We start from the raw sequence: 24,729 nt of genomic DNA, 5'->3' as shown, positions 1-24,729 counted from the left end.
ATCCATTTTTGTTTTTATATCCCTACACTGAGATTGGATCTAAAATAGGATGATCCCTTGTCTGGTTTTGAGAAGCAGGTTTGGGGCGCTACCGTTGTCTAGCTAAAGATATCAGAATAGACTGTGCTTGTGCACTACATGGCGGTTGTATTTAATCTTCTCATTATATAATTTTTTTACTCACTAGTCTCCTCTTAATGATCACAATAAATGTCTTCTCTTCTAATTGTTTCTTGGAAAAGCAAAAGAAAATTAGAAAATAATTTGTTGGGTCAGCCAAGCTTTTAACTCATTACATGTAATGTACTGTATTGTGTCATTTTAGGGAGATTACGGTAATATCTTCTGGTTAATTGTATATGTGAAATCCATATGCAGCTTTTACTTGTTTATATAATTATTTCAGGTGAAACTCGAAAAATTTGAATATCATGCAAAAGATAATTTCTTTCATTAATGCAACTTAATAGGTGAAACTAATATATGAGAGAGACTCATTACATACAAAGCAAGATAGTCCAAGCTGTGACTTGTAATAATTGTGATGATTATGGCTTACAGCTCATGAAAACCCCAAATCCCCAATATATTATATGATTTAGGCAGCCATATCATCTTCTGGTGTTGGTCCACTGAGGGGTACCCCGGTGGAAACCCCTTTTTTTTTTTTTTTTTTTTTTTTTTTTTTTTTTTTTTAAACAGATTTGGAAATTACTTCAATTGAAAAATCTTAATCCTTCCAGTACTTATCAGCTGCTGTATGATCCACAGGAAGTTTTTTTTTTTTCTTTTTGAAGTTCCTTTCAGTCTGACCACAGTGCTTTCTACTGACACCTCTGTCCATGTCAGGAACTGTCCAGAGTAGGAGCAAATCCCCATAACAAACCTCTCCTGCTCTGGACAGTTCCTAAAATGGACAGAGGTGTCAGCAGAGAGCACTGTGGTCAGACAGAAAGGAAATTCAGGAAGAAAAGAACTTCCTCTGTAGTATACAGCAGCTGATAAGTACTGTAAGGATTAATATTTTTAAATAGAAGTAATTTACAAATCTGTTTAACTTTCTGGCACCAGTTGATTTAAAATAATAATAATGTTTTCCAGTGGAGTGCCCCTTTAAGTTCCAGGGTCAACGCATTCGTCTACCAGGAGATTTTGGAGCACTTCGTGTTTCCTTCCACATATGAGTTGCGTTACTGAAATAAATGAACTTTTGCACAATATTCAAATTTTTCAAGATTCACCTGTATGTTAGTTAGATAGCTTTGACAGTATAACATTTCTTATCTGATAATCCAATATGTACATCTTCCACCTAAAGTTTTAAGTTGGCTATACACTTTAGATCAGAGTTTCCAAACCAGTGTGCCTCCAGTTGTTGCAAAAGTACAACTCCCAGCATGCCTGGACAGCCGACTGCTGTCCGGGCATGCTGGGAGTTGTAGTTTTGCAACAGCTGGAGGCACACTGGTTGGGAAAGACTGCTTTAGATGGATGCAAGCCAAATGCTCATGTGTTTTAAATGGGGAGTGAGGAATAACATCCTGTCAGACTACTCTGAAATTAGCTGCTTATCTCCCTTTGCGGTGGTCTGCAACCTGTGGCTCTCCATCAGTTACAAACTACAACTCCCAGCATGTGCGGGCAGCCAACGGCTGTCAACAGACAGAGAACCACAGATGGCAGATTACTGCCCTGTTGAGGGAAAAGGGTCAGGCATGTAGAAATCCATCTGCCGTATCCTCCTTCCCCTTTTACCATACACAACATTTTATATATTAAAAAGTATACAAAGAAAATTTTGAAACCTGTTTTACTGTTCGGAGAACATTCCTATAACTTATCTGTACAATTTGAAATCCTATAAATTCCAAATGCATTTGTATAAACATTTTATAGATATTGACTTGAGCGAGCACTAGCAGCTTGGTCCTCCCCCACATTTGCTGCTTGTATTGATCCTTTACGTGTTTATAAAGCCATTTGTGATCTTTGAACCAAAAACGCCACTGTCTGGTCTTCTTGTGGTAAGAGTAGCAGAAGGCAGCGTCAGAGGTAAATGTACAAGCTGAAGAACTCTTGAGGAGGTGGTGGCGGCGTTCTGCGCATGGTATGCGTGGCACTGGGCTGCTCGTGCTATTGTTAATGTTTAATGTTCTGTGGCATATTTTACATGAATAAATGAGCGTCAGCAGAACACTGATCCAAGCCATCCTCATTTGTCTGAAGCGTTGACACTGCTTGTCGGTGCTTCTGTTTCACTTCTGTGCAATGAGCTAATTGATAAAGGATGTGGCGGGTTATTCCAGTGGAGCAGAAGAGCTGGCGGCACAGAGCTGGCCATGGAGGGCACATGTATTAAAGCTGTGACAAGGATAAGATTGGGAGCTGGTGCACAAAGGATAGGAATTATTCACACATCCTCATCCATATTTTTTTTTTCTTTTTTCGTACTGTTACAGATAAAAATTTGCACATGTGAACCATGAGTATGTTCAAGCTATTAACTTCTATAACTAGGGACTATACCCTATTAATCTATTGTAACATGTTAGATTCACCACCAGTCACAAGAACATACCACTAAAGAATCCAGCACAAGACTATCTTATGGCAATAAGACACTTCTGCTCTGGATAGTTGATATGTGTGTTTGGAGAAAACTGCTTTATAAATGAGTTCTAAAGGGTACCTCTAATTGTTCATTTCAAGTCCGGTGCCTAAATCTATTAAAGGGGTGCCATTTTCCCCATTTCTTACAGCTCTCCTTCCCAGTCTCTACAGCTCCTACCTTCAGTGCATGACCCAGTGTAATGTAAATCTATGGCACTGGAGACAATGGGAAGTTTCGTCTCCTATGACATAGTTATATACAATGGGGAGAATGGCGCCTAATTTAAAATTGTTGTCCTGCACATTTTTCAGAAAATTAGCCACACTATAGGTACACTTTAATGCGTATTCTGTTTCTAGATACATATAGGGACTATTTAGGGATACACCGTCATTTTGGCAGCCGAAAATTATCGGACTTAAATGCCCCTTTGGCCTTTTCGGCTAAGGGGATTTCCTGCCGATAATTTTGGTGGGCGTGGCTTTCAACTTCTACTCCCTCTGGTGTGAGGCGCAGAACTACACACCGGCTACTCACACCGTCACTACACTGACTTATCCTCCCTGTGCCGTGGGAGGGAACTCGGGCAGTTGGTATTCCCTGCTCCAGATCCATCTGGGCTGGCCAAGATAAAGTGTTGCTTGGGAGATACAGAGGAATTCTCCCAGTCTCGTGCGGCACGGTCCAGGCCCTCCATTACGGGCCCACTGTCACTCCTCCCAGCAGTGCCGAGTGTTGGGATGAAGTAACTTAACCCTTACACGGCTGACCGCCATGTGTATACGGCGAAAGCTGTGTGGTGGGTGTGTGAAGAGTGAGCAGGAGCTGAGCTCACTTCATACTGGCTAATACCAGACATCACATGGATCAAAGTTGATTGCGGCATCTAAAATGCTGAAAACAATCTGCGTTAGCTCAGTGGAGCTGATCGGGACACCCGCGGGTCCCGATCAGCTGAGAGGACGGGCGGAGGTTCCCTACCTTCGTCTATTCTGTCTGATCGGCACTCCCAAATACAGCCTGTAGTAATGAAGCGCCGATAACACTGACAAGTGCTGTGCTATAGGTTCCTAGAAGTAATAAATTACATTTGTATGTCTCCAGCTGTTACAAAACTACAACTCCCAGCATGCCCTACAACTGGAGGCACACTGTAAAACACTGCCCTATGGGGACAAAAAATATTGTAAAAATAAATTAGTAAAAAATATAAAAAGGCAATAAGTGTAAAAAAAAAAAAAAAAAAAAAGCCCCTCCCCTAAATAAAAGTTTAAATCACTCCCCCACCCCCTTTTTTCAAATAAAATAAAGTTAACAAAACCTATTTGGTAACGCCGCGTGCATAAATGTCCGAACTAATAAAATATAATGTTAATAAATAAAAAAACCACATTGTCAATGGAGTGCATGTAAAAAAAAAAATACCAATATCCAGAATTGCTGATTTCTTTTAAATATTTTTTTTTAACTTAATATAGCAGAAAAAAAAGTGATCCAAAAAGTCCCATCAAAATAAAAATGGTACTGATAAAAAATAAAAAAATACAGATCACAGGGCAAAAAAGCCCCTATACAACCCCATATATGGAAAAATAAGAGAGTTATAAGGGTCAGAAGAGAGCATTGTGTTTTTATATTTTATTTTTTTTAAGCATACTGATTTATTGATTTCATTGATTTTTTAAAGATATAAGGGGGAGATTTATCAAAATGTGCTGAAGTGTATACCCCGATAATGTGTCCTGTAGTCAATGTATGGTGAATGGCAGTGCTGTGGCTCCAAGCCTGGCCAGTACCTTCTATAGCCACCCCGCATCCCCTTCAACTACATCAGTAACTAAAAAAATTCTGATAATACAATTTTACAAAAACTATATTGAAATAAGTGGGCAGGGCAATGCATTTTTATTTTCGGTTTTTGGGCCAATCCCAGCCTAAATTTTCGGTTTCGGACTAAAATTTCCCTTTCAGTGCATCCCTAGTCCTGTTAATAGCAAGCAGGTTAGGGTTATGCATAGGTCTGTGGTATATTCTGCCACATTATATGTATCCTCTTCTAGTCTACTTGGTTACCATTAAGCCTTTCCCGCTGACCTGCTATATTGTCTGCTCACGACTGATGTCTCTTATGATACTAGCGTACCATTTGTTCAGACACAGTGATGAGCTGTGTAAAGCCAGGCTGGGATGCTTCATTTGTTGGTCCAGTAAGCAGCCTGCTCATTGAGATTTATCCAGCCTTCATGATGGATGTTCAGTGTTGTCTGTGTTATTGTCATTTGCCATCTTTTCAACAGGGATGTCCTAAAGGCAGCAGCTTGACTTGTTGATGGATTATGGCTTCTTATGGTACCAATCATTGGTGTTTCAGGGACCCATTACCCATATCTAGCTCTTGCTTGCCATAACACATCTGTGCAGATATTTATTGGTTCCTGTGGGATCATATACATGAATAAATTCTGTACCCCACAAAAAGTAGAAATAGAAACCGTAATTATTTGCTGTGCTTTTATTACAGAGTTTTCAGGGAAATCTTACAGAAGGGCTAGAAAGCGCAAGACTGTTCACAGACCCACGTGACCTTACGGTTTCATTAAAAATAGGGTGTATCTGTAGTAAATAAACCATAGTGGAGAGGTCAGCACAAGCTAAGGCAATGTTTCCCAGCCAGGGTGCCACCAAATACTGCAAAACTACAACTCCCAGAATGCCTTGACAAACACAGGCTGTCCAGGCATGCTGAAAGTGGCAATTTTGCAACAGCTGGAGGCACCCTGACTGGCAAACACTGTCCCAGCTCCTTCTATAATTACCTATGTTAGAAGTAAGTTCTACTATTACATTATATGTTACATGTATCTGGACACAATAACATTTGGCTTTCCTTTCCTGAGACAAACCTGTTGTCATGTACTCTGTAATGAATGGCTACAAATGTGTTGAAAATAATGTTTTCAGATAGGGAGATAACCTTTAGCAACCAGTATTGAGTATAAATCACACTTGACAATTGAATAGATTTTCTTAATGCTTTTTCTTTAGTATTCATGTTACAAAAATCGATCCGCAGACCACCAATTTCATATTCAGCAAAAAAATACAAAAAGTTTATCACTCAGAGTGCTCACTAGATAAGACTTGAGAAAGGGGGCGGGTCCTCCGACACGTCAGAAGAGTCCAGCTACTAACCTGTCTACCCCTTCGTGAGAGGAGGGAAGGAAGGAAGATCAGCCTCCGGGATGCCTGAGAAAGGGTGAAATTTATCCGGCCAGCTAACTAGGACTGTCGGGCGTATCTAGTGAGCACTCTGGGTGATAAACTTTTTTCTTTTTTTTTTGCTGAATATGAAATTGGTGGTCTGCGGATCAATTTTTGTACAATGAATACTAAAGAAAAAGCATTAAGAAAATCTTTTCAATTGTCAAGTGTGATTTCTACTTAGTACTAGTTGCTATTGGAGATGGAGTGGAGCCTCCTTGTCTAAACACACTTACACCCGAGTGTAGTTCAAGGTTTAACCCTTTATTAATTTCAGGAAAATAACCTTTCCCATGTGTCTCCTCTCCGGATAAAGCCTCTGTCTGCCTTCCATAATTATAAATGGAGAAAGATGAGGATCTTTTTTCTCTTAGTCACTACACCTAATTATGAGTAATGAAAAAGACGTGTCATCTCCTGTATCTCCATATATCTAAAAAAATAAAAAATTTTGGTCATAATGGGAACCTGACATGTTGAAAGTACAGTCCAATCTGCAGGTATCATGTTAAAGAATGTTAAGAGCAGATTCATGTATAGTTTTGTTGTTAAGTTCCAGGATAACTATTTATGTAATTATCTTCTTATTCTGGGTTATGCTGATTGACAATTCACTACACAGATAGCTGTCAGTCAGAGTAGAACCGCCCACTTGACTACTTAGCCCAGATTGAGCTAAGGTTCACATGAATCAATGACCAGTTATCCTGAAAATATCCCCATAAAACTGAATATAAGCATACTCTATTTCTCTATAACATGATGCCGGCAGATTGGACTGAATATGTGACATGTTCCCTTTCATTCCACCTGCACATTCATAAATGCAGCAGCCCCCCTGTGGTTATGGTCTGATGTTTGCATGAGTTTTATGTACCGTAGCACAGCATCTAGTTTGGGGCGCACAAGTTTTCATGTCAAACTTCTTGTGCAATATAAGGGAATCCAACAGAGAGCAGTTACCTGATTGATTGCTATGGCCAACTGGTCAACTTTTTCTGAGTTTTGATAAATCTCTGCCAATGTTTGCACTCCTTTAGCCATGTCTAACTTTTTTCCTCTTTTTTTTTTTTTTCTATAGTTGACCAGAGGTTCATTCATCCTCATATGACTCCACACATGGGTAGTCATGTAATGGGCTCTCATTTCTATACAGGATCCTCCATTCTATAGAGCTCCATCGTAGACAGGATGAGAAAGCTACGAAAAGGACTTTTGCTGGTTTTCTACAATTATAACTGGATTGTGTAAAATACACAAAAACACAGCTGTCATTGGAAAATGAAGGAAGTAATCTACTGGTCGCCCAAGGAGGTTTCTGACTGGTTAACTAAGAGAGGTCTACAAGAATACTCTGAGACTTTCCAAACCCTTAATGGCCGAGGATTGCTCAAGTTAAAAGAAGATGATTTTAAAAAGCCGCCCTTGTCCCGTGTAACATCTGATAATGGACGCCAACTGCTGCAGATGATAGAGACACTGAAAATTGAGAACCACATAGAGGAACATAAGAACGGACATGCCAATGGACATATTTGCATCAAAGATGATATCAATTCCAATGATCATAGTTTCACCAGTAAAGCCAAGAAGAATGGGATGCCAAATGGAGTCAGAAAAGAGATGATAAAGATCCCCATGCCGGAGGTGGACCGTAGCCAGGCTTTTCCGAATGAATGGAATAAAACCTTAATAGCCTTCCTCTATGCACTTTGCTGTTTTATCCTTACCACAGTGATGATCTCTGTTGTCCATGAACGTGTGCCTCCTAAAACAGAGGTAGGGCCTCTCCCGGATGTATTTTTTGATCATTTTGACCGGGTTGCGTGGGCCTTCTCCATATGTGAAATTAATGGAATGATCCTTGTGGCACTATGGATTCTTCAGTGGTTATTTTTAAAGTACAAGTAAGTAATACATTCTGAACAGAATTAACACCAATAAGTATGCTTTGTAAATATACTAGTGTGTGTGTGTGTATGTATGTGTGCATATATATATATATATATATATATCACACACACACACACACACACACACACACACACACACACACACACTACAAAAGAAATGCAGCACTACTTAGTTAATTACTACATGATGATGTGGTGATGCAAGCTTCCCAGATGTGAGTCCACTATTCATACCAAACCATGGTGCAGCGCTCCAAATAAAAGTCCAAGTTCATGTCCAATGCAAAGTTTTAGTTCATCCATAGAACCATTCTCAAGCGTTTTATTTTTTTTTTTGGACTTCTATTTGTGTGCTGAGTGCTGCACCATTATTTGCTAGATATATGTTTATCTCTTTTATAAAGGTTACACTGTCTGCTTTGTAAAGTCAATAGATTGCAATCTGTTTCATGAATTCACATGCACCAACATATCCAACACCAGCTACATTGTATCTAATTCTGTGGTGAAAAATCAGGGGCCCATGTATGTCTTTACAAGCAGTCTGATCCCTACTATCTTCTTCAGATCCAGGGGTAAACATTACACATCCGTCTTGTACAGTGCTACTCTTGTACCCTGTTTGGGTTTGGTATTGCAGCTCAGTTCCATTGAAGTAAATGGAGCCAAGTTGTAATACCAAGTAAATTCACAAATACCCCCTAGAGGGTCTACGGGCACTTATACATTAAACAACAACCTTGGGGATGTATGTCCCCTCAGGGAAACCCTGAATAGAGACCCTCTACGGTCTAAAACTTAGCTTTTAATAATTCCAAATTAATATTAAAGGTGCTCAAAATTTTTTTTCACTAGGTGGCAATATGTGTTTAAAATTACAGTCCCTATTAGTAAAGTTTTTTAGTGCATTCTATGCAGGATGGTCTTGATCACAGAGTTCAGTTTGCAGCGCTCTGCTCTGACACCGTCTACAGACATAGTGTCACTGCGCACCGTATGTACCTCATACTCTTGAAAAAGCTAGGTCCAACTAGCGAAACGTTGAGCCAGAGGAGGAGATTTTAGCTCAGTCCCATTGTTATAAAATGGATGGATCATGGTGCGCAGTGACACTATGTCTGTAGACGGTGTCAGAGCAGAGCGCTGCAAACTGAACTCCGTGATCAAGACCATCCTGCATAGAATGCACTAAAAAACTTTACTAATAGGGACTGTGATTTTAAACACATATTGCCACCTAGTGAAAAAAAATTTTGAGCACTTTTAATATTAATTTGGAATTATTAAAAGCTAAGTTTTAGACCGTAGAGGGTCTCTATTCAGGGTTTCCCTGAGGGGACATACATCCCCAAGGTTGTTGTTTAAAGTTGTAATACCACACACAGCCTGAGGACAGGTGTATTGGTTTTTATAGTAGAAATCAGCTGTTTTCTTTTTCTAATTCTGGATAACCACCTTAGCTTTATACAGTGACCTCTCGACCTACGATGGCCCTGACATACGATAATTTCAACATGCGATGGCCTCTCAGAGGCCATCGCATGTTGAAGGCAGCATCAACATACAATGCTTTTTTATGTTGGGGCCATCGCATAAACGGCTATCCGGATAGCCGTTTACAGTGCCCCGTGAGCTCCGGTGATGGTCACTCACCTGTCCTCGGGGCTCCGGCGCGTCCTCTTCGGGATCCCCTGCATCATCCGTTCTGTCCCGTGCGTAGCGACGTGATGGCAGCGACGGAGAGCGCGGTTGCCGGGGAAGCAGAGGCCTTGCCGGAGTGTCGGGGACACGGCGACAGCGATGGACGGCGACATCTCGGGCAGCGGTGACGGTCTGGAGCAGCGGGGACAGGTGAGTACAACTTTCTCTAACAGTGGTCTACGACCTGCAGACCTCCAGATGTTGCAAAACTACAACACCCAGCATGCCCGGACAGCCGTTGGCTGTCCGGGCATGCTGGGTGTTGTAGTTTTGCAACACCTGGAGGTCCGCAGGTTGTAGACCACTGTCCTATACTTTACATTGCACGGATCCCTCAACATACGATGGTTTCAACAAACAATGGTCCGATTACCATTGTATGTTGAGGGATCACTGTATACATGTATTCTTCCACATTCTTTCCCCTAAACATGCAGTTTTGTTTTCATTGACCATGTATAAAATCTAAGAATTAAGGAGGCAGTCCTCCTTTACACTTATTACTGTGGCTCATAAACAAGGATTTTAACCTTCTAATGCAATAAGCTGATGAACGGACACTTGCTTGTTAGTCTGCTGAACACGGAATCTATTACACAGGTCTCTGCCTTTTTGGCTGCTATTCACCCTGTGTCATAGGCCCCTTAGGTATATGTTGACTGTGCGTACACTACAATTGAGTACAGTGCAATGCAGGTATGTGGAATTTTGACAAAGCCCATTCACATATAACATAGAAGAAATTTGTGATTTATATGAAGCTGAGCAATTCAGTTGTGCAACGTGTTTTGTCTGTTGCAGATTTTTGTTCCTGATTTTACTTATTACAGTTCAGGAGAACATTGTATTTCTGACAGCATTGTTTAAAAAAATAAATAAAATTCCCACATGCTTTCTATTTTGCATTAGAAATAGTGATTTCTATAGTGTTGGTGCATCTTGTGTCCATAGCAGATAAGTAATTTTAGATCAATACAGTATTAAGTTTTAAAGCTTGTCATGTGTTTAGTTTTTTCAGCTGGTAGCAATACTTTATTTTTATTTTTTTTTATTATAAGATTTTCCTTTATTGTAATAATAAAATTTCCAAAACTACAGTATACAATTCAGATATACATAACGGCACCAGTCAAAAGAGACCATATAACCAACTTATACTTGTTTACATCTAAGAAGTATACATAATCATTATTAACACCCCACCCCATTCCCACCTTCTGGCACCTAGGGGAGGAGAGAAAAAAAAAATTACTTTAATTTCGAGGCTCTTTGTTGTAGATATATCCTCATGGACAGAATAGCGCTGCTAAACCAAATCTGAGTGGCCTGTGTCAAACAACCATGTAAAAGAGGGCACACCGTTGTCACAATCCTTAACTGATTTTGAGGAGACACATGACTGTGTGAACAAGCAGTTATTTTACATTATGCAATCCGCTAAGCCTCCACAAGTTATATGTCGTAGTTGTGACCCGTCCCGTGTTTCTGTAAAATGTAATTAAAGACTGGGAGAACCAGTCACATGGGTCCAATAGCTGCACAGCTGTACGGTGGTATTGTAGACATAGGTCACAAGCAGTCAAGTGATAAATCACATTCACACTTGGGGAGATTTATCAAAAGCTGTGCAGAGGAAGAGTGGTGCAGTTGCCCATGGCAACCAATCAGATTTCTTCTTTCTTTTTTAAAGAGACCTGTGAAAAATGAAAGAAGCGATCTGATTGGTTGCCATGGGCAACTGCACCACTTTTCCTCTACACAGGTTTTGATAAATCTCCCCTACTATGAATAAGGATGTCTTCTGGGCATGTTCTGTACCTGCGACTGCTTCAGATGGGTGGTGTTTCCCAAGGCCTAGCCTAATCCAAAGCATCCAGTCTGCTGCAGCATTTAAAGATAAATTGTACGAGCAACAGATGTCAGGTGAAGTAGAGAACAAATGTAACATAAAATTATGTAACATTTTATTTTAGGGATCTTCCTTCCCGTTTTTTTTTTTGCTTAAGTTTCCATTTAATAAGCCAATGTTAAAGGACTTTTCCAGTACACACAGACAAAATAATCTATTCTACAGAAGTTTTAGCATGTTAAGTGTTGTGTATCATGTGTACCAGCACTATTTTAAAGGGGTACTCCGGCCTTAAGACATCTTATCCCTTATCCTTTGGATAGGGGATAACATATCTGATCGCTGGGGACGCAATCTCTCATGCAGCACCACCTGTGTGAGCTGCACATTAGCGCTGGAGGCTCCGAGTCGTCTAAAGCCTCATGACTACGGGGCCTGGGATCAGACATCTCATAGGGGATAAGATGTCTTAGGGCCGGAGTACCCCTTTAAGGATACTGTCACACATGCCATATTTTGATGCATATTTTCTGCTGCTGATTTTGCTATCTATTGACTTCAGTTAGTAGGAAAATATGCAGCAACATACGGTACATGTGACCCTACCCTTCTGCTCCTTTTTTACCTGTTATATTTTCTATGTAATAAAATGCTGTCTTTTCTCTGTACAGATCCATCATTAGCCGTCGATTTTTTTGTATAGTTGGAACGCTGTACTTATACCGATGTATAACTATGTATATTACTACACTGCCAGTTCCTGGAATGCATTTTAATTGTTCTCCAAAGGTAAGTGTTATCCTCCAATAAATCTCCTCCAGGTTTATAGTAATCACACATGTGTTAGCAAAAAAAAGTTACTTTTTCTTGTCCTACCCAAACCAAATACTGGTTCCAACTATTCTGATGGAAATCTTTCTTTACGTTTTAACCATGTGACTAACAGATTTCCCTTGCCAGGTTTTTCCACAGAAATGACTATTGGCTAGACTGTAGTAAGGTTCATTTGTGTAAATGAAATGGGGAGTAACCTAGATCAGTCCTTAGTGTACGTTCACAGACCTCAGTCTCTTATTATCTTTTATAGGCACATTATGGTACTTTGTTTGCCAAAATGTCAACTGACAGATATCCATATCTAGAAGATAGCAGTAACAGAGTATATTAATGCTGCTCTTCAGTCGCCCACTCTAGCTCAGCTTTATTTTTGTATAGTCATGTGTAGTGCCAAAAAAGTGAGAAAAATACCTCTGAGATTAGTATGTCAGGAAGACAACCCTTTCCTATTTATGCTGTTCGCATTTATGGATGTCCTAGTTGTGTCACCTGCCCAGCACTCCTCCCTGTAAGCCAAAATATAGAGCTGTGCTCTAAGAGTTGTCTCCCTTTTTCTGTTGACCCAGCACATCCATATAAAATACATGGCTCTTCATGTAATTCTTCATTTTCCCTGCAGACTGATCTATATCAATCAACTGATTACATTGCCTAATTTAATCAGTGTTTTTATACATAAAATTGTCTCTTAAAGGTTTTTTTTAAATCAACTGGTGCCAAAAAGTTAAACAGATTTGTAAATTCTACATAAAAATCTGAATCCTTCCAGTACTTATCAGCTGCTGTATTCTCCAGAGGAAGTCCTTTTCTTTTCAAATTTCTTTTTTGCCTGACCACAGTGCTCTCTGCTGACACCTCTATCTATTTTAGGAACTGTCCAGAGTAGGAGAAAATCCCCATAGCAAACACGCTCTGGACAGTTCCTGACATGGACAGAAGTGTCAGCAGAGAGCACTGTGGACAGACTGAAAATAAATTCAAAAAGAAAAGAACTTCCTCTGGAGCATACAGCAACTGATAAGTACTGGAAGGATTAAGATTTTTAAATAGAAGTAATTTACAAATCTGTTTTATCTTTCTGGCATCAGTTGATTAAAAAAATAATACAATTTCCAGCGGAGTACACCTTTAACCTCTTGGGGACGCAGGGCGTATGCAAAGTAAAAGAATCCTGGCATCTCAGTGGAGCTGATCGCGACAAAATTGCGATGTCCCGATCAGCTTACCGGACGACGGGAGGGTCCTCGCCTTCCTCTCCATTGTCCAATCGGTGATCTACTGCTCCATTAGTGTAAAAAATAAATAAAATTAATGTTCATTAACCCCTTCCCTATTAAAAGTTTAAATCGCCCACCCCTTCCCATTTTTTAGATAAAATAATGTAATAATGTAATAAAGAATAAAAATAATCATATGTTGTACCGCAGCGTGCGTAAATGTCCAAACTATTAAATTATTTGGTTAGCTAAACCACACGGTTGATGGCGTACACGTAAAAAAATAACAAATTCCAAAATTGTGCATTTTTGGTCTCTTCATATAGCATAAAAATATTAATAAAAAGCGATCAAAAAGTCCCATCAAAACAAAAATGGTACCGATTAAAACTACAGATGACTGTGCAAATAATGAGCCCTCATACTGCCCCGTACACAGAAAAAAAAAAAAATGTATAGGGGTCATAAGATGCCAATTTTAAACAAAAAAATGATAAACTACATGCACCAAAATTAAAGTATTAAAATAAAATAAAAACTATATAAATTGAGTATCCCTGTAACGTATGGACCTACAGAATAAAGATAATGTGTCATTTTTACCAAATATTGCACTGCATAGAAACGGGAGCCCCCAAAATTAACAAAATGGCATTTTTATATTTTTTATTTTATCCCACAAATAATTTTTTTTGGGTTTCGCTGCAGATTATATTATAAAATAAGTGATGTCATTGCAAAGTACAGTTGGTAACACAAAAATCAAGCCCTTATATTGGTCTGTATGTGCAAAATTGAAAGCATTATGATTTTTAGAAGTGAAGGAGAAATAAACAAAAACGAAAATTTGTCCTTAAGGTGAAAATAGGCTGTGTCCCTAATGGGTTAAGGAACCCTTTTATCAGTTTTTTTTGTCCCCCTTAAAGGGGTACTCCGGTGCTAAGACATCTTATTCCCTATCCAAAGGATAGAGGATAAGATGCCTGATCGTGGGGGTCCCGCTGCTGGGGACCCCGTGATCTTTCACGCAACAACCTGTTACAATCAGTCCCCGAAGCATGTTCGCTCCGGGTCTGATTACTGGTGATCACGGGGCCGGAGCATTGTGACGTCACGGCTCCGGGGAACATGCTCCGGGGACTGATTGTAAGGGGGTGCTGCGTGCAAGATCGCGATCAGGCATCTGATGTCTTATCGCCGGAGTACCCCTTTAAAGTGGATCCACTGTGGCCAAAAAAGGAAGGTCACTTCAGCACTTGTGCCAGTTTTGACTTGAAGCAGACAATGCAGGAGATGTCTGCCATGTCAGTCGGGGCAAGATGGGTTGGGCTAGAAATTAAAACATCAGGCAATTCTGAATATACACCTAGTGGACATTTCAGGCTTTATTTCTATATGACATAGGATAGGGCTCGACAATTCCAGGTTGCCATGGCGACTAAGCATTTGATTGTGGCACATAGGGTTTTGTCAACCCTCTTTGGGAAGTTGTGACCTGGCATCCTGCCAAGAAAATCTGTGCAGATGCAGAAACATTTAACAGTTGTGGGCAGAGGGACAAGAGGCATCGAACCGCTGCAAGCTGTTCTACCACAGCTACATAGAGCTCTCTGCTAGCCAACTGCAGCCTCTACCTTCATCCCACCTGGCCCTACCCAACCAGCCCCATGCTAGCGATAAACAGACGTCTATGTCCCATCTGGTCTGACTCCAGCAGCTCCTTGCTAGTGGTAAACTGCAGCCCGTACTCCGCCTACCTGGCCTGACCCAACCACCTCCTGCCGCCCCTTCCACTAACCTCATTTCGCACGATAAGTCTATAAGTTAAAGACATCCGGACAGAAGCTGGAAAAGGAGAGGTAAAATCTGCTGTCGCAGAGCATAACTGTGATGTCAATGAGAGGCTTCCCTGGCCTCTGTCCCAGGGGAAGGTGCCCACTGGTTCCCAGCGTGCAGCACGGTGTGCTGTTGCTGGAAATAAGTATTGGGGTACAGTATGCAGGTATCGCATAATCACTGGGTGACGTTTGGTTAACGGCTACCTTATAGCTGTGATCTCCAACCTGTGGACTTCAGTTGTTGCAAAATTACAACTAGTTTTCATTTAGGAGTCTAGCAATTTGGGTGACAGCTTGTTCTTAGCTCCCTTTTATAGATTTTCTCCTAGCTTTCCTAGACTCTTGCATAATCTACCTAATCACAGAGCCATGTCCAACCTGCCTCTAGAATATTGCATAACTAAGACAGCTTTCTATTCAGGAGTCTGGGAAAGTTGGGTGAAAACTGGTTCATATCCTCCACATGGGCTCTTACCCAACTTTCCTAGAGTCCTGCTTGAGAATTAATCCTAGGCACACAGCCATGCTGCATCTGCTTTACATCAGTGTGTAAAAAAACAGTTATCCATTCAAATTGCGCTGGTTGTTTATAAAAAAAAAAAAGTAAATCCCTGCTCCTAGATTCAAAACAAATTTGTCAAGCCATGGCATAGGACATCTTAAATCAATCTTAGTGTAAGATATGCTGCACTGCTGGGGACAGCTCTTTATATGACCCTGAGTGTGGAGGGACAACTTGTGGGGAGGGAAATATCTGCTGAACTGACATCTGCTTTCAGTTCTGTGCGGTTTTGTGCATGGGATAAGCATAAGGCTATCCTTCATATAAGATAGGACCAGGGACTATTCATAGTATTCAGAATATTGGACAGACTAGATGGGCCAAATGGTTCTTATCTGCTGACACATTCTATGTTTTTAGGGAAAAGACAGACTTGTGTTATAGGTGTGACCCGAGTTTGCTCACTAACTTTGCCGAATACAGAATATAAAGGAAGGTTTCACACTAAGCAATAAGCAACATTGTTATTATTTTTCTTTTTCCTCCATGGCAATCCACTTAGTCCTGTGACACCAATAACACTGTAATATTGGTTGGTGTTTTGCTGTCTGGAAGGTTTTGTGCACAAGAGTGACGCTTGCTAAAGCGACTTTACATGTCATAAATGCAAGTAGAGGCTAATGTGAAGGATCATAGTACAAAACATATACAAGAAGCTTTTAATATTACAATATGTCACTGTATGGGGGGGAGGGTGGCCACAAGAAGTGAAGACATAAAGATAGAGTAGTGATCATTGATATAGACATCACGTAAGTAATCATATAGAAGAAAGCCTAGTCTCCCCAGCATACGTCTAATACATTGTATTCACCTGAGCAGTAAATGAGTTTTAGGTTTAGTGTCCTGTGAAGGGCCCTAGAGGGGCAGCAGAGGACAGCCCCATCTGCAGTTGTCATTGACGCTTGATAGCAGCAGTTTACAATGCAGTAAATGTAGATTTCTCATTCTGTAGATCTTAGTCCTTTTAATCCTTTCCTCTGGAACTGCAATCATTCTCCAGCATCAGGATATTTTTTAAATCGCCTGCAACTTCATAGCCTGAGACTAAATCAATCAGGATACGGATTTGCCTGAAGTCCCATGCAAGTCTCTGGGACTTCAGGCAAATCTGTGTCCTGATCACTATAATCTCTGGCTAGAAAGTTCTGGGCGATTTAAAGAGCTATCCTGCCACTGGAGCGTTAATGCAGTTACGCTTTAACCACAGATTTCTACAATAACACAATACACTCCTAAGTCGTTCATTTTGTTGACAGTGTACTTAGTGCTTATAGCAAATGAAGGAGGATATAGCTGGCTGCCATTCTAACCAACAGTCCCAACAAAGACCAATCCTTTTCCTCATGGTAGTGGTTTCCAGCAGCTCTTGGGATGGACATGCATTGGTGGTATTTTAATGTGTAGTCTCCCATAAAATATAAACAGGGCAAAAGAGGAAAAGAAAGATTCAGTAATCCGGCCTTTCTTGCAAGCACACTCAGCTGGATGGTGTTGGTTAAATCATGTCCCTCGGAAATCTCTAGCTCTCTTACATTTTCAAGCAGATACTTCTGTTTTTTATTATGGGATATAAAACGGAGTACAATGTGCAGTTTCAGGCCTCACATTATACAGTGTGAGTTAGAGCTGCAGACTTCTTACATTGAAGGATTAGCGTACGTAGTGTTTGCATAATCCTGCCGGGAAGCTTATGAGGAGAGCGATGACTTTAATACGAGTCGCTGTTCTGTATGGTAATGAGTCCTGTCTATAGTGTCCGGCTCTGTATTCTAATTACCATCACCTTCTCTGTATCCAGATCTTCATCCTTTGTGCTGCTATCACCTGATGTGTGTGTAAACATAGTTTTATAAGCCTGCCTGTGAGGGAGAGAGAGACATAGAATTATACTGCTGCAGAGACAGTCTGCAAATATGTAACAATGTCATCTGACAGTATCCATGCCCCCTTCAGTGCACCCATGTGGAAGACATTCACCCAGTTGAAGGTATAAATTGGTAATTTTACTGCCATACATGTCAGTGTTCCCGTTGAGCATAGGGTATGCTCCAGACATCGGTGACCCTGGACTCAATAATCCATTTCACAAGCCTCCTATTGATCAGCCAAGTCATTTTAGTCAGCGATTGTAGCAGAGCAGGTCTTATTTTGTACTCTGTAACTTCCCGGCTAACTATTAACACAAGCTGTGATAATCCAATTATGTCCTCAGATCATCAATCCAGGACCTACGTGGTCTGCATCAGCATTTCATTTAGCCGACAGAAGGAAATGTCTTTTTCATTGTTTGCTTGATTTTTTTAAAGGAGTACTCCAATGCAAAGCATTCCCTGTGCCAAGTAACCAGTTAGTAAAGTTATATAACTTACCCATGTACTTGCATTTACAATTCCGAAGTGATCATGGACTTTTCTGCATTTTTCCGCCGACCGGAAGCTGAGTAGTTCTCCCTGGTTTGATGACGCTCAACCTTCTTTCTGCAGCGCATGTCCGCCATGTTTAGCCCGATGACTCATCAGTCCCATGAATCTTTGCGGCTTTTCCCTGCCTCCCGGCCCAGAGTCGGCTATGCCCCCGTTCATAAATATTCATGTATTCAGTGTTTGCAAAGCTGTAATTGGTCAGCTCTGCAAACGCCCATCTTTCATCCTTGTCACAAAGCCGCCATGTGTTCTGCCTGGGCCAATAGGAAAGCCCCTATCTACGCTAGCGTAGCTACTACGCCAATTCACAAAATGAATTGCACAGTTTAGTTACCTATCTCCATACAGTAGCGTCGGCGCTGGAAACACGGCACATAGCCGTGATTGTATTACTTAGATTGTATTACTGCTAATGTGTGCATGTATTCTGTGTATTGTAAAGCTCATATTCGGCACATGTGAGGAAGGACATATTTTGGACGGGTGGGGATATGGAGATGGGAGACCAATGGGGGCATTTATTATAATTTGGGGAGTGGGCCGAGCTGGGGAAAAGCAGGGGGAGGGCAGGAGCGTACAGGAAATTATGCTAGGGCATTGTGGGAGATGTAGTCTTTTACACTACAATCCCTATGCACTGAACCCGGAAGTGACAGGAGCTTCGGACGGGCATAGCGGAGGAACTGCTGGACTGATTAGCGCGATAGTGGGCTCTATCAACAGGTACAAGCCTAGGCTACATTTAGGGATTACTTTATTTCTAATTGGGAGCATCGGAGTTTTCCTTTAATTATATTTTTTAACCATAATGATCAGGACTTGTAGATTGTCTTGTTTTTGTTGCAAAAAGTTTGTCTTTTTGCCTGTGTTTAAGGCTTTGTTTAGTCTAGCATCAAAAATGATGGTGAGAATGTACCTTATGTTACTTAAAGTGCCTGTCATTTTTCATATATCCCATGGATTTCATGTACAGTTTTGGTATCAGCGTGTGCAGAGATAAATTATTTCCTGAAACAAACAGTTTTTTTTGTGTAAGGAACACGTATATTAGGATGTGGACATTCAGAAGGTGGCCGCACACATTAGACAGAAGTAGATAAATGGTTGAACAACTATTTAATAAACAATCATTTTATAGACCCAGTCCTAAACATTTTAGTTCACATTGGCCATTACAGTTGGTCAGGCTGGCCATACATGATCAATGGTGAAGGATAAACGATTGATCATTCTGAGAACATTTGTTTCTGACAGAAGATCTTTCGTCCAATGGTCTGCTGAAAATATCTAGCATAGCTGATTTATGTCCAGAAAATGCCATTGGTCCACTGAAACAATCATTACTTTTATAAGATAAGCATCTGTTTTGGTTCAAATAGTCTAAGGTACCTTCACGCTGGCGGCTTACTTGCGAGTATCCCGTGGCTGAATTTTTGCAGCAGACCCAATTGAGGTCAATGTAATCTGCAGATTTTTGTCTGTGGAGATTAGAGATGAGCGAACTTACAGTAAATTCGATTCGTCATGAACTTCTCGGCTCGGCAGTTGATGACTTTTCCTGCATAAATTAGTTCAGCCTTCAGGTGCTCCGATGGGCTGGAAAAGGTGGATACAGTCCTAGGAGACTCTTTCCTAGGAATGTATCCACCTTTTCCAGCCCACCGGAGCACCTGAAGGCTGAACTAATTTATTGTAAGTTCGCTCATCTCTAGTGGAGATAATCCACAGCAGGAAACTCAAACCTGCAGCAGGTAACACATGGCTGTGAACATACCCTAAGTTACTGTGTGTGTGTGTGTGTGTGTGTGTGTGTGTGTGTGTGTATACCGGTATATATAATTTTTTTTTTTTTTTTTGTTTTGTTTACTAAACTTCCTATTTTCCAGATTTTTTTTTTTATTGTGAATTATTTTGGTGGCAGCCATCTTGCTTAAGCTTTTTTTTAACCCCTTAAGGGGTTTGCAGCCATAGCATCATGGACCTGGGCAGTTACAAGTTTATTTTAATTTTTTTGGTTTGTTGGCCCTGAATGGTATCCATTACTTTACTGCATGTGTCAGAAGCTCTCTTGGTGTGTACTCTTACGTACACAAAAGATAGGATGTCACCAACCCTTAAAGATGAAGTATTACCCAACTAACTAAAATTCCCCTTCAAACCGTTACCATAGACAACTCCACTCTAGAAAAAAACCCTATTAGATCAAAGGTGCCTGTAGCTGGGGAGGAAGGGGTGTTGGTGTATCATATGCTTCCTCCTATGCATGTGGTATACTGTTTGTTTTTTCCTTACACACACTCGGCATCTATGTTTTGGTTTATTTTGGACCTAATACTCTTTTCTGTATAATAGAAACAATATTTTGTTTCCTTCTTTTTTTGTTTGCTTATATTATTTTTTTAAATATATTTTCTGGCACTAAAATTAAAAATTTTGGTGTCAGAGCCAAAGTATGATACATGCTTAAATGCTTTCAGAAGTCTGGTAATGCCCCTGGTGGAGCAGGAAGGAAGTGAGCTGTACAATGCTATTTTGTAAGGCTCCACTTCTTGTTTCGCTCTCCTTTTTAGTGATGTTTAGTTGTAAGGCTTAAACATTTTGTTTTCATGTTGAGTCTACCTTATGACTTTCTGCATAGGCTCAGGTTCCAGGATGCAGCATCCCAGGTTTATACACTAACTTGAACACACGCTCCCAAGGAAAACATTAGTTTGGTCAGTCTCTACAAGTGTATATAGCTTTTCTTGTTGTGATGTAACTACCAGATCAGATATACAGCTGCTTATTAGAGGTTCTGCAGTGCTCCAGACTAAAAAATAAGAATAATTATCTAAGCATATTGGGCTCGTAAACTAAAAAAAATGTTTGAGGCAAAATTTAAGGTGCCATCTGTCTCCTTCTGAATCCTACTTTTCTGCTTCTTATAGCAGCTTTAAAATGTTTAAAATACTGTACAGGCCAATATTCTGGTTGCTTGTTCTGCTCCATTATTTTCCTCAAATATTTGCAAAATTAAGCTACACATTTCCCTTAGGAAACAATAGAGAATGATGTTTTCCAAAATTTATTGGCTAGCCTGCTATCTCCTACTAGAAAATCCAGTGTTATAGACTGATATATGCTGCTGTTAGCGCTGTAGAAATATCAGCTCGCAGCAATTCGGCACCACAGGGGAGATTTATCAATACTGTACCTGACCAAAGGAAAAATTGCTGAGTTGCCCATATCAACCAATCACATCGCTTCTTTCATTTGTGAAAAGAAAAATGAGTAATCTGATTGGTTGCTATGGGCAACTCAGCAACTTTTCCTCTGGACAGGTTTTGATAAATCTCACCTCCCCTCTATGTTCCTTAAAGGGGTACTCCACTGGAAACCATATATATATATATATATCAAAAATAAACAGTGGCACACCAAGTGGAAAAAAAGAAAGGTGATTTATTTCAAAAAAACGTGTTAGGCAACGTTTCAGCTGGGTGAGCCATATATTATATATATATATATATATATATATATATATTATATATATTATATATATTATATATATATATATATTTTTATATATATATATATATATTTTTATATATATATATATATTTTTATATATATATATATATATTTTTATATATATATATATTTTTATATATATATATATATATATATATATATATATATATATTTTTATATATATATATATATATTTTTATATATATATATATATATATTTTTATATATATATATATTTTTATATATATATATATATATATATATATATATTTTTATATATATATATATATATATATATATTTTTATATATATATATATATATATATATATATTTTTATATATATATATATATATATATTTATATTTTTATATATATATATATATATATATTTTTATATATATATATATTTTTTTTTATATATAAATCTGTTTCTGGCACCAGTTGATAAAAAAAAAAAAAAAAAAAAAAAAATTATATATAATTTTTTTTTTTTTTTTATCAACTGGTGCCAGAAGCAGATTTGTAAATGACATCTATTAAAAAATCTTCCACAGGAAGTTCTTTTCTTTTTGAATTTCCTTTCTGTCTGACCACAGTGCTCTCTGCTGACAACTCTGTCCATTTTAGGAACTGTCCAGAGTAGAAGAAAATCCCCATAGCAAACATATTCTGCTCTGGACAGTTCCTGACACAGACAGAGGTGTCAGCAGAGAGCACTGTGCTCAGACAGAAAGGAAATTCAAAAGAAAAGAACTTCTTTTGGAGCATATAGCATCTTATAAGTACTGAAAGAATTAAGATTTTTAAACAGAAGTAATTTACAAATCTGTTTAACTTTGACACCAGTTGATTTAAGAATTTTTTTTTTCCAGTGGAGTACCCCTTTAAATGGGCACTGTCACCAACTTTATTTTTTGATATGTTATAGTACTTATGTACTACAACATATCTCTAATATACTTTTATTATTATTTTTTTAATTATAATGGTTTAATTTACATTTGAAAACCGGCCACTAGGGGTCTCTCTCCTAGTGGCCGGCTGCAGCCTGGCGTGACGTCACGCCTGAAAAAGGACTGATGTGGTCGGGCATCGGTCCTTTTTCATTCAGCCTGCGCTCGCTCCCTGTCAATCAGACAGGCAGGGCAGCGCCGCATGTAACTAACTAATAGTTTATCTACACAGGGTGCCTCCAGCTGTTTCAATACTACAACTCCCAGCATGCCCTGACAGCCAATAGATGTCAGGGCAAGCTGGGAGTTGTAGTGGTAAAGTGGTAAAACAGCTGGAGGCACCCTGTGTAGATGAACTAAGGACGGAAGTCCCCCCCAGCAGGCATCAGTGACGTGGTGCCTGCTGGGGAAGTCTGCCTGGTAGTGAGCACACTGCCAGGCAGACAAAATGCATTTTTAATACAGTAAAAATAAAAATTAAAAGAAGGGAGGGGGTTAGGGATAGATGGGCAATAGGCAGGGACAGAAAAAAAAATATAGGATGGTGGGAGCTACCCTGTTTACTTTGCCCTGACAAAATTATACAGCAAAATCATATAATAAAGTGCTTTAAATTAGTGGCATATTTCTCTAATTTAAAGGAAAACTTTCACTTGTTTTCTCCCGCACTATTCACAGGTACTGGTGGATAGTGCGGGAGACGCTGATTAAAATGAGCCCTAGCTTGTCCGGATCTGCGCCGCCGTTCGCCCGCAATTGTAGTTTTTATTATCTGTTGAAATCTTGCTGTAACTGGCACGGGCGGGGGTTCGGCGCTTAACTGGCACTGACGTCAACACCGCTTATGAATATTCACCCCCCCCCCCCTCCCTCCAGTTAGGAGCGGCAAAGAGAGGGAGAACTGGAGGGAGGGGGGATGAATATTCATAAGCGGTGCTGATGTCAGTGCCAGTTAAGCGCCAAAGCCCCGCCCATGCCAGTTACAGCAAGATTTCAACAGATAATAAAACTACAATTGCGGGAGAATTACTGTTTTGGTTGTATGGTTCCTATACAGGCTTATGCATCTCCGTGGTTACAGACAACAAAGAATCAGTTTGTCTATTCCTAAAAAGTCATATTTACTTCCCCAATTTGTCCCTAACTTTATGCTAATATCCATTGGGTAGCTTAGCAACAATTAAAGGACAGATAGAAAGATAGTGTGGATCATACTGATAATGGCATGTTGTTCACTTCCATGGAGAGAGTTTGTTGGGCATATTCAAAAACCTGTCTAAAAGAAAAACCTTGTTGCTCTTAGCAACCAGTCACAACTCACCTTTTATTTTTCTGGAGCAGAATTCACAATGAAATATGTGCCGTGATTCGTTGCTATGAGCCAATGTTTCTGGTTATTGGTCAATAATAACCAGAAAAATTACAGATTATTGGTCAACACTTCATATATTTATCACACCCAGGTAGTGGACAAAGTATTTAAGTATTACAGTTGAAAAAGTTCTCTTTCAGTATCCTGATAATTTTTGGCTTAATACAAAAGGAGTTCTAGATTTGGACAGAGCACCTGCATAGCCTTACTACAGCAGATTTACTTTCACTCAATAAAGATGAACAGAGCAGAGGAAATTTATTGGACAGATCGCAGCTATTAAAGCGTGAGGTCATGATCGCTTTGTTCTCTGTCATAGTCTCCAAGGTTACGCTGTGAGGAAAAAGTCCCCTTTAACCTGAACACTGTAGTCGTATAACAGGCATCAGTGTTTTGTATTTCCGTAATAATGTAGGACCTATATTGGCAGGTGGATTTGGATGTCAAAGTCTTAACTTGTGTATATACACATTACTGCATCACTCAGAATACAGCATTAACCTAATACTGTAAAATCTCCCTCGGACACCTCCAAATAGCGGACAGTTTTTTATATACCCAGAAGAATTAATATAGTTGCATCCTCCGAAAAGGGGCCTCTCCTAATAGTGGAAGCAAACACAGCCAATAGGGTGACAACCAGGCTTATGTGTGAACTTTATTGGTGATTATTCAGTC

At 39.7% G+C, this 24,729-nt stretch overlaps 1 protein-coding gene across 3 annotated transcripts in view; it reads left to right on the top strand.

Annotated features, from left to right (window-relative positions):
- The window catches only part of SGMS1 (sphingomyelin synthase 1), a 286,284-nt gene that overhangs the window by 223,359 nt on the left and 38,196 nt on the right, over positions 1–24,729 (top strand). For all 3 annotated transcript variants that reach the window (XM_056530042.1, XM_056530043.1, XM_056530044.1), the window contains 2 exons: positions 6,954–7,779; positions 12,007–12,124. In XM_056530042.1, the coding sequence (XP_056386017.1) occupies positions 7,154–7,779; positions 12,007–12,124 (744 nt within the window). In that variant the 5' untranslated portion in view covers positions 6,954–7,153. The remainder of the gene's footprint in view (positions 1–6,953; positions 7,780–12,006; positions 12,125–24,729) is intronic.

The sequence above is a fragment of the Hyla sarda genome, chromosome 7 (assembly GCF_029499605.1).
Source record: "Hyla sarda isolate aHylSar1 chromosome 7, aHylSar1.hap1, whole genome shotgun sequence".
In the NCBI taxonomy this organism is placed as follows: domain Eukaryota; kingdom Metazoa; phylum Chordata; class Amphibia; order Anura; family Hylidae; genus Hyla; species Hyla sarda.
Note: the sequence above shows the minus strand (reverse complement) of the source record. Positions and strands in the feature narration are given on the sequence as shown.